The sequence below is a fragment of the Trachypithecus francoisi genome, unplaced genomic scaffold (genome assembly GCF_009764315.1).
Source record: "Trachypithecus francoisi isolate TF-2019V2 unplaced genomic scaffold, Tfra_2.0 Lachesis_group17, whole genome shotgun sequence".
In the NCBI taxonomy this organism is placed as follows: Eukaryota; Metazoa; Chordata; class Mammalia; order Primates; family Cercopithecidae; genus Trachypithecus; species Trachypithecus francoisi.
The window spans coordinates 14,508,579-14,518,940 of record NW_022681462.1 but is presented as its reverse complement, the minus strand read 5'-3'; the positions used below and the strand labels follow the sequence as shown (position 1 = coordinate 14,518,940).

General features: G+C 40.4%; 1 protein-coding gene across 1 annotated transcript; it reads right to left on the bottom strand.

The window, feature by feature from the left end:
• Positions 1-6,864: 6,864 nt before the first annotated feature.
• LOC117099730 (calcineurin B homologous protein 1-like) lies at positions 6,865-8,489 on the bottom strand. Its single transcript, XM_033239228.1, has one exon. The coding sequence runs from the start codon at positions 8,357-8,359 to the stop codon at positions 7,958-7,960; it is 402 nt and encodes a 133-aa protein (XP_033095119.1). The 5' UTR covers positions 8,360-8,489; the 3' UTR covers positions 6,865-7,957.
• Positions 8,490-10,362: the final 1,873 nt, after the last annotated feature.

The following is a 10,362-nucleotide window of genomic DNA, read 5'->3' as shown; positions in this document are numbered from 1 at the left end:
GCACAATATGCAGCATTTCCATCATTGTAGAAAATTCTACTAGCACAACTCAAGCAATTCTAAAATTCTAGCCCAAAGACAGCATTATTTTTCCAAAATGAGTCAGATCATTATTATTGGTGCCTTTGATAATATTAATTGTGCAACTTAAACCTCTTTCCTCTAAAACTATTCCCCCTTGATGACTGAGCTTAAGCCAAATATTTCACCTCTTTTTCTTTTAAAATAAATAACAAAATAATTTGTCTGCTTTGATTTGTAAGGGTCTATATATAGTTTTATATGCTTTCCTGAGTACTCAAAAGAATCCTTGAAATTGGGAATATATACTTTTCTAAAAGTGCATTTTTTACACAGGCCAGGCCTCTATGCACTATCCCTTGGATAAAAATGGGAAAGATATAATGTGCTCTAGAAGCCATCATTAGTGTATGAGGAATTGGGATTTGTATTAATTTCCATAATTATGTTAAGTGCATGATTGCACACATTCTGGAATTGTAATTGTGTGTAAATTGATATAGTTTTCCAAATGAATAATATTCAATATGTTTGGTGAGATTCTTTAATTTCAACAATTAAGCTTTTTTTTAAATTGAAGACTCTATTTACAGTCATCTCATTCTGTAAACTGTAAACAAGTATTTTGTTTGTGAAAGCAAAAATCAGAATATTGCCAGGAGTTAGGAAAACAAAATTATAACATTTATACTTAATTTAAAGCAATAATTTGATTTAAATACCCATACAAGCAAAAGCATCTTTAATTATATAAGTTTCAGAAAAAGCATAAGAGAATGGTGAAGATATAAAGGAATGGGGCAGATGCTCAGATTCAGGTACACATACCAGGAAACTGAGCACACTAGAAGAAATTTACAAATGTAAATTCCTACGAGGTTTCTGTTATAAAGAGCAAGATTTTATGTCTCCTTTTAGCGATCTAGACTCTATAATCCCATTTATCTCCATATCTTTATAAAAAAGGAAGATTCTATTCAATAAATCTATGGATACCTTAACTACACCCAGGTGTTTTAAATTATGCCACAAATTTTTGTCAATCTTTATCATAAAATACCAAATCCAGCTTTTGCTTGTCAACATAGCTAAAACATTATGATTTATCATATAGTACCTTCAAGTTTTCATACCACATGTGTTCGAAACTCTAGGAAATCAAATATTTCCCTAATACCACACTTTAAAACTTCAAGCCCTACAAATTGATAAGTACACAATTAACCCTTTTCCAAGTGTATTTGCAGAGATTGCACCTGTGCCTACTTATGAACAAATCTTAAGTTTTCTGTTTCACTCTGTCAGTGCTTAGCCTTTATGTCTCAGGAGTTTTCACTTACAAAATGTATGTAACATTTGACAAAGGTGAAATTGTATGGTTTCATCACTTGGTTTTTTGAGCAATTCAGGTCTTGCTTCCAACTACTTCTACTTTTTGTTGGCTTGAGCAAGGCTACTTTGTCAAACACTGCCTCATACCAACTGAAGGTAAACCTAGCAGTTGTCAGAATGCCACACAACAAGTTTATCCATAAAGAACTTTTAGGAATGAGCTGGGAAGGAAGGGGTCAGATGAGTAGAAATAGAATTGGGAAGGTTCATGCCCCTTGTCTCTGTTGATTTCCATGTGGAAATTCAGGACCAGCCAATCCCTTTGAAATCTGTCCTAGAAATCATGACTCTGCAGGAGTTGGAAGCTCACATGCCTTCTAGATTGCGGCATGTAGCATCAATAAGCGAAGGAAGGCTCAGAGAGAGATAAGGAGAGATGATTAGAAACTGTGATAAGCCCCATCTGAAAACATTTAGATTTCCTTTTTTTTTCTAAGTTTTAAAAGATTGCGCAAGCCCACTCTGTACAATCTGTAGAGCTGCCAATTTGGAGTTTCTGCTTTAGGAGACAACTCGAGCTTAGGGCTAGGGTAAGAGAACTACTGGCTGTAATTAATTTAAGGAACTTTTTATTCCAGTAAAAGTCACAGGCCATGCTTTAAAGAGGACTAGGAGTCTATTTGGAGCAAGTTTTTAATGTTTTAGGTTGTAAAATTGTATCTGATTATAAGCCAACTTTAACCTTTCTTCAGCTTTTCTCCATCTCTCTTCCCAACTACTTCTTTTTGTTGGCATGAGCAAGGCTACTTTGTCAAACACTGCCTCATACCAAGTTCTTTCTGACCACTGGTCTTATTTCAAACCATACAGGGCAGATTTATAATTTGCCCAAATTTTGTGTGAAACTATAACAACAAAAAAGGAACTATAACAATAAAAAAGATCTGTTGTAAGTTTTGAAGGTGCTGTGTTTCTGAAGATAATCTTCCTACAGGAGGTATTCCTATTCTTAATGGGAACAGAGTATTTGGAATGGTGGGTTTACATTACTCCAGTGTAAACTGGCACTGTGTTTAATCCTGTGTAACTTGGGGGCAAGTAAATAATCTCTCTACCTCAGTTTCCTCATGTTTTAATGTGAATGATGATGGTCACAAGATTGCTATAAATATCATGTGTGCTAAAGCATGTAAAAGTATATTGTATGTTACCTACTAAGTGTTCAATAAATACCTATTTTATTGTTACACATCCCACAATCATTCACTAATTATCCTGAACATTGATGATACATACCAATGTATCTGATAAATTTGGCAATGGACATTGATAAATTTGATAATTGTGCTTAGGTAGAAGAGTATAATGAGAGGAAATGGATTGAAAGCAAAGCATAAATGACAACATTTATTGGGTGCTTACTATGTGTCAGACTGTGATTAGTGCTTTCTTTGCATGTATTAAATTTCATTTATTTTCCACAACATCCCCAAGAGCTATGAACTCTGAATAACTAAATTTTTTAATGATTCACGTGGTGATTTTTACTCCTCCAATCAGTTAAGCTAGACCTAGGTTCTCCAGAATCCTCTCCCCCATATGATTCTGGGGTTGATTTTGCCAAAAGTAGAATTTGCAGGAGATTTGGAAGACAGAAGTAAAGCAGCAGCCATTACTCTCTGAAGATCGTCATCGTTCGATACAGCAGTGGGTGGACATAGAGGTGCCAGTGGGCTCCAGTTGTCTGCTCTCCTCCACTCTACATCCTGCCACTTTGGGGGGCCTCTGGCACCGCTGATTAATTGCAGTGCCGCCTTATACTTGAATGTGAACCTTCTGCGGCAACAGCCCCCCATAGATTTCTCCACCAGCTCCCTATTCACAGTCCTATTTCAGCAGCTGGGCATGTCTGCCTTCTCAGGTGAACTGATGGGTGGCCCCTCTGATCTTCTAGCTCCCCCTTCAGACCCTCTCCTCCCCAGTGCCTCCCATAGTAGCATCTCTATTTCTCTGGTTGAAACCTGATTGATACACATGTTTAAGATGAAGTAGCTTACCCCAGTTTGAATGGCAGAACCAACATTGGAAGCCTTAATCCGCTTCCAGAGCCCATGCTCTTCATAATCACAAGGCAGCATTGTCTGAAGGAGAGAGGAGTAAGAAGGAGATAAGGAAGAAAGAAAAGAGAGAAAGCCCAAAGCCTATAGAGAAAGAGGAAGGAAGCAGAAAACAAAAAGGCAAAGAGGATAGAGAAGGCAGGAGGGAGAACTAGATGATAAGCAATGGGGAGTTGGAGAAAAGTGAAGAGGAATAAAAAATAAAGGGAGGTAGGATAGTACATTGCCAGCTCTACTTGCTCTGACAATGCTTTAGCACAAAGGGGGGAATTTTAAGCATGGATAATATATGCCACAGGACTGCAGAGCTCAGGTGTGGAGGAAGCAAGTTTCTTTTGGTTTTACTCTTCTATTAGGAACTAAATCTAACTTTTCATAAAAGTTTTTTTTTTTAACAGAAGACCTAATAATTTCTCTAAGTATTCACTCTTTTTTTAGCCATTTTTAATCTGTTTTTTACAACCTTACATAAGCCAGTGATAAATAACGACTTGCAAAGCACAATCTTTACTATAGATTTTACCCCCGTTGAGAAATAAAATGTTTTTATGCAACAGAACAATGGCTAATAACTTAATTATAGATCATCATGTTCAGCTGGGGTAGTTATCAATTTAACTCTATTATTCAACAAGAGAGATGTGGCAAATTTTGCACATAATTCCAAAATAGAGGTGTGAAACATCATTTTCCCATGTGACTATTTGGTTTAACCTAGATATTTACTATGTATAATGTTACAGCTGCCAGGGAGACATAGAAATTAAAAACAAGATAAAATCTTGTTGAGTTTTATTTTCTACTTTGAGGCAGCTAACTTAAAATATCCTGCCCAGGGTACAGGAAGTGCTCCTCAGATGTCCTGATATGTATGGAGGCAAGAGGACATTATGCCTGATTTAAGGACAGATCACCTCACCCACTGTCATCCTGCATGACTGCTCATGCACTGTTCCTGACTTGCATTTTAAGCACTGGTCAGTTTGCTTTTGGCAAGAGCATGCTAGAGCAGGTTTTATGAGAGGACAGTGATAGAAGGTATGACAATCTTATCCCAAAATGCCCCTTCTCTCCTTAAGGCCTTGTCTCTCCTTGAAGCTCCAAGATGCCACAGTCCCTGACCAAGGGATCAAGCTGTAGAGGGAGAAGGGGACACCAAACTTGCTCTTACAGTGGGTTACCTTCTTCCTGTCCCAAGATGGGGTTGGGTAGGGCAGGCCTGGCTCAATATATTATTTAAAAGGGTTGGGTAGGGCAGGCCTGGCTCAATATATATCTTAAAAGACTCTCATCTAAATTTACTTCACTAAATGGCAGCGAGTTTTGCCCCTTAAGAGGCTACTCCAGGTTCAGAATGGTATCAGAAGGCAAAAATTGGATTTTTAAATTTTTATTATAAATAATATAGTGACAAATTAGGATTATTATATTATATATGCAACATATATAACTAAATATATAGTTATAGATAATATATACTACTATCTATAACTATAATAGTAATATATACTATTATCTATAGCTATATATTTTTATAATATATAAATATATTTTTATAATAAAGTGATATATGTAACATATCATTATATTATATAAATTATAACAAACAATTGTTAATTATTTATTATCACTGTGAATCAAAAGAGGCAATGTTAGTTCCCTGAGATGTCTGGGGCTGGGCCTGGAGAATCACCCTCAAGCCCACTCCCTCAGCCATCATCACATGGAACTGTGCCCATAGAGCACTAATACCTCCAGCCTTTGTCTTACTTCATAAACACCTTCCCACCCTCCTTTTCCTACCGGTTCTCAGTCCTCCCAGATTCTGGCCTTCTGGTTTATTTTCTTCTCTGTCACCTCGGACATGACTCAGGTTACTGCTGCTGGAGCCCATGCCTTTCACTACCCTACTCTGCCAGAAGGCTCACTCTCTGACTAGTGATGGCTGGGGGTGAGTTCTGTTAGGATTCTTTTTTTTTTTTTTTTTGTTTCAACCACAAGTATTTATTGATGGATCAAAGATACAATTTTAATGGAACAGTAAGGCACAACCTTGGATTAAAACACTTTGCTATACAGCCAAAAGGAGGGAAAAGCTATAACCTTAGGAACTTTATGCCAATCAAGAAGCCTCTAAAGTACCTCTCTAATAGATCAGTATCAGACATTCTTCCCTTTTACATCACTTGATCACAAAGTGTGACTGATACTCATAAAGAATTCCTCATTTATTTATATTTGAGCCATCCAGCCAGGCTACTCCCCTGTTCTCCACCCTTTTCCACCCTTTTGCAGTGGTATTTTTGTAGCAATCCCCTTCCTAAAGAATTACCTACACATCTTCAATAGTTTTCCAAAGCAAGGAAACAAGCAAGCAAGCAATGAGTCAGAGAAAGTCAGCCAAGGGCAGATGTGTGGATAAATAGACTCATAGACACATACATTAGGATAGCAACAGCCTGATTCACTGAAGTCTACTGACTTTGGCAGAAAAGTTGCTGTGGCTTGCTCAAAGACCTGTAATGCCACCTTAGGTTGTGCTACTAGTGCCAGACCTCTTGTTTTTAAGGGATTAGCAGTGGTCTATACAAGAAGCTAGGGAGCTAATGTAACCAGGCAGCTAATGATACAATAATCAATGCTTTGGACATGTATTAGGAGCAGACTATGGCTTCCATTATTAATATTTGCCAAGTGTAAATTTCATAAAGAATTTTGTGACTGAACGTGGTGGCTCATGCCTGTAATTCCAGCACTTTGGGAGGCCGAGGTCGGAGGATCACCTGAGATCTGGAGTTCAAGACCAACGTGGTCAACATGGTGAAACTCCGTCTCTACTAAAAATGCAAAAATTACCCAGGAATGGTGGCCACGTCTGTAAACCCAGCTACTTGGGAGGCTGAGGTGGGAGAATTGCTTGAACCCAGGAGGCAGAGGTTGCAGTGAGCCAAGATCACACCACTGCACTCCAGCCTGGGCGACAGAGTGAGACTCTGTCTCAAAAAAAAAATTTTTGTGCAAAACTTCAAGACACTAAGGAAGCAATCTTTAAATATTTTGGACTGGGGCCAGGCGCGGTGGCTCACATGAGGTTGCAGTGAGCGGAGATCACACCATTGCACTCCAGCCTGGGCGACAGACCAAGACTCTGTCTCAAAAAATAAATAAATAAATAAATAAATTTGGACTGGGATATTAGGCACTTCCATAACACTAATCTTTCTACTTGGAAATGTGAAGTGGAAAACATTCCAGTGCACATAACACTGAGGCATAAACCATGCTGCAAAGGTGTGAATGCATGAGGCTTTATAGGGTGCCCAGCCTCCTTGTTAATAAAAGCCATGAGAAAGTCCCTAGGCATATTGTCAGAGCAGCCATTCTGGTAGTTACAGTGTCCCCAAACTAAGCAAACCTGTAAGCATACTGCTGTTTTTTTTTTTTTTTTTTTTAACAGTCAACATTGCACTAACAAGAGGAGCCACATAGGTACAAAGTTGAGAATCAGAGGCCAGAGGTAGAGTGATGTGGGCAAGCAGCCTAGAAGACTTGACTCCATACCTCTCACCAAGGCCACCTTTCAAAAAGGGTATCTCCACTTAGCAGCCTTTGATGACAGAGCAGAGTGCAGAGGATGGTCTCATACTTTGAGAGAAATGTTGGTTACCAAAAAGCTCCTGGAGAGGCAACATCCCAGAGGCCCATTTAATAATGAAGGTAAATAAAAACTGCCAGACCCCTGAACTATCCTGCCAAGTCAGAAATACATATATAGGGCATAGCTTGTGGTGCTAAGTAGAACAGAGGAGATTTTGAGGCTTAATGAAAGGCAGAAAGACTGCCAGAGTAAGTGAACAGTATGTTGGATGACACAGAAGTAGGAAGCAAAGAACATATAAAAAGGATAAGGCATGCTGGCAGACTCGCTGGAGGGAAAGCAGCAGGGCTACATTCTACACCCGGTGAAAGAGCTTTGCTGGCTTGTTCTTGGCATGATTGCCTCTCTCACTTTCTCAGACTGGATGGATGTGTGGCATTCAGCGGCAGAATAGGGAAGTATTTATAAATGAAGAACTAGTGAATGGATACTGAACAGAAACAGATAGGGTGTACCATTCTGTAATGCCCTGTTTATACACCAAAGGCAGGTTTGTGTTGACAGAACATATTTGGGGTTGTCATGCAACAGCAGTAGTACTTTGGGAGAAGGGGAATGAGGGGGTGGAGGTGGAGTTGGTGGAAGGAGGACTTTCAAGTTCCAGTTCTTAAATACTAGACCGCAAGGAACAGTTTGGTCTCCTTTAGTGAAGAAATCGGATGCTCATTTTCTGTTCTACATCCACCTTCTCCAAAACCTTAACAAATTCTGTGAAAGATATGGCACTGTCCCCATCCTGATCAGCCTCCTGAATGGTCCTGTCTGCGATGCTGCCCAGCTGCTCATCTGAGATATTTACTCCGACCATCATGCGTAGCACCTGTAACAGCTAATCACGGGAGATCTTTTCATCTTTATCCAAATCATACAGTCGAAAAGCAAAGTGCAGTTTGTTGCTTCGGCTGTTGAGAGGTTCGGGTCCATTCACATCTTTGCTCTTTTCATTATCCTCAACGGGGCGGAAATGAGCCAAAGTTCGCATGAATCCACGGAAGTTTACCTGGTCCTCTCCCTCTGGAAAGAAGGCATTGATGATCCGGTCCCCCAATGGGTTGATGGCAAGTTCTGGAATCCTCTGGAAATCTTCCCGGCTGAGCGTCCCGTTCTCTCCTTTGTCCAGGCTGGTGAACCGGCTGTGGAGGCGAGTGATTTGACTGTGGGAAAAGCCGGTCTCCTTCTTGATCTCCTCGAGCTCTTCGTCCCGCAGTAACGTGGAGGCCCGAGAACCCATCGCCGTGCCGGGAGCTCCTCCGGGAGCAGCGGCGCCAGAAGAGAGGGCGACAGGAGGGAAGGAGGCAGGGAAGGGCGGGCTAGGGGTCAAGAAGGGAGAGGTCAGTGTTTCCACTGCGGACCCAGGAGGGAACCCAGGGGTGGTGCGCTGAGGAGGGCGGCCCGAGGACCCGCCATTCAGGCGAGAGGCAGCGCCCGGCTCAGGAGTCGACGTCAGCGTTCGAGTTCCAGCCCCGAATTCTGTTAGGATTCTTATCCTCTATCCCAAAAAGAATGAAGGCTCCTCAAGCTTTAAACCAATTTCAGAACCACTTGGGGCAGAGATGACACATGACAGCCACTTGCTACTGCTTTAGCACTGACTTCACACCATCCCCTGGCTATGAAAGGGAATCCAGATATGCAAATAACCTGCAATTATTATGTGGGTAGATTACCATAGCAATGGGTCTGGGTATTTTAGCTGCCTTAGGTTATCCCCTAACGAAGCATTTTACTCTTTGTTGCAACCAACCTTCTCACTCTGGTTCCAGCCTTCTGCCATCAGCTGAGATTTTGGTTTCTGTGAGAAGCTGGGTTGAAGAGTGTGTCTTCAAGACAAGAAGTGGTTTGTCAAGGCAAGGCCTCAATCTCAAATGTATATTATCTACACATTTTCTTCTGGACCGTCAACATATTTACTGTGCTCCCCTCCTTTACTTCCTCTTCAAGTCTCTGACAGCTTTGACCTCAGATTTGCCCCACACTGTGATTCTTCCATTTGCCCTACAGTAGTCAAGATTCTTGGATGCAGACAACTGAAATGAACTTTATCTTAAGCAGATAAGCAATCTATTGGCAGACTGATAGGTAGTTCCTAGAATTGATGAGAAGCCTGAAGAACCAGCTGCAAGAAATGAGCCAGAACCAAGAGAGATTAAGAGATCAGACAGTCAAATCTACATGTCTGGTCAGGGTACATTGGACTGCTACCACTGACAACCTCTCCCCTACCTCCACAAGACATAGAAATGACACTGGAAGCCCCGTGGACACTGTTGTCACTAGACACTGGATGCTGCTGCCACTGTCACTTCTGCCAAAATGAGTTATTTCTAGGCCTTCCTTCTCCAGTCTAGAGTTATTAGTGGTCTAGATCACATGGCATGCTCTTATTGCCACAAATATGGAAATTGAGTCACTGGCCTTGCACTTTAGTGATGGAAAGTGGACCCTATAGCTACCAATTAAGAAAGGGGTTCAACAAAGACAAAATTATTATACACCTGTACTCAGACATTCTATTTTGGCCCAATATTTAGCCCCAGAAGACTGCAGACTCCGATTTTATGTTATGGACCAGGTTTGGGCATTCCACATTCCATGAACCTCCAACCTGTTCCCATCCTGGTTTTCAGGGTTTACTACTCCAGCTAGACGTTTATAGCTTGTAATGACTTTGTCCCAGCAGGCACAGGCATCCCAGGTTAAGACTATTTTAGTTCCTGCTTAAAATGATCAGGTCAAATTCTGCCTCCAATATACACTTAATTTATAATGAGGCATTTGAGTACTTTGCGCAATTACCTAAGGGTTGAGAAATTATTTTTTTGTGTGTGTTCTAGGGTTTGAATAAAAATATTTATTAAAGGCCTATTATGTATAGACATATTATAATTGTTACTATAATGTCATAAGTATTATCACTCATTTTTACAAATGAGGAAACTGAGGCTCAGTGAGGTTAAGTGATTTGCCCACAAAACTAGTAAAGCCAAAATTTAGATTATATTCTGATTCCTCAGCCTGTATTTTCCCGACTGTACCATGCTGCCTCATCAGAAAAACAAAGAGTTCTATAGTTACATTATTCCATATGCAGGTAGAGCTAAAATTATCCCTACCAATTTTGCTTCAGATTTTAGATGTGTGCTTACTGTTTCTTGCCTGACGATTTACTTTCTATACTTGCCTGACAGAGAAGGTAGCAGATGCACTGTGCGAGCAGAAGAAAAACAAAATGTG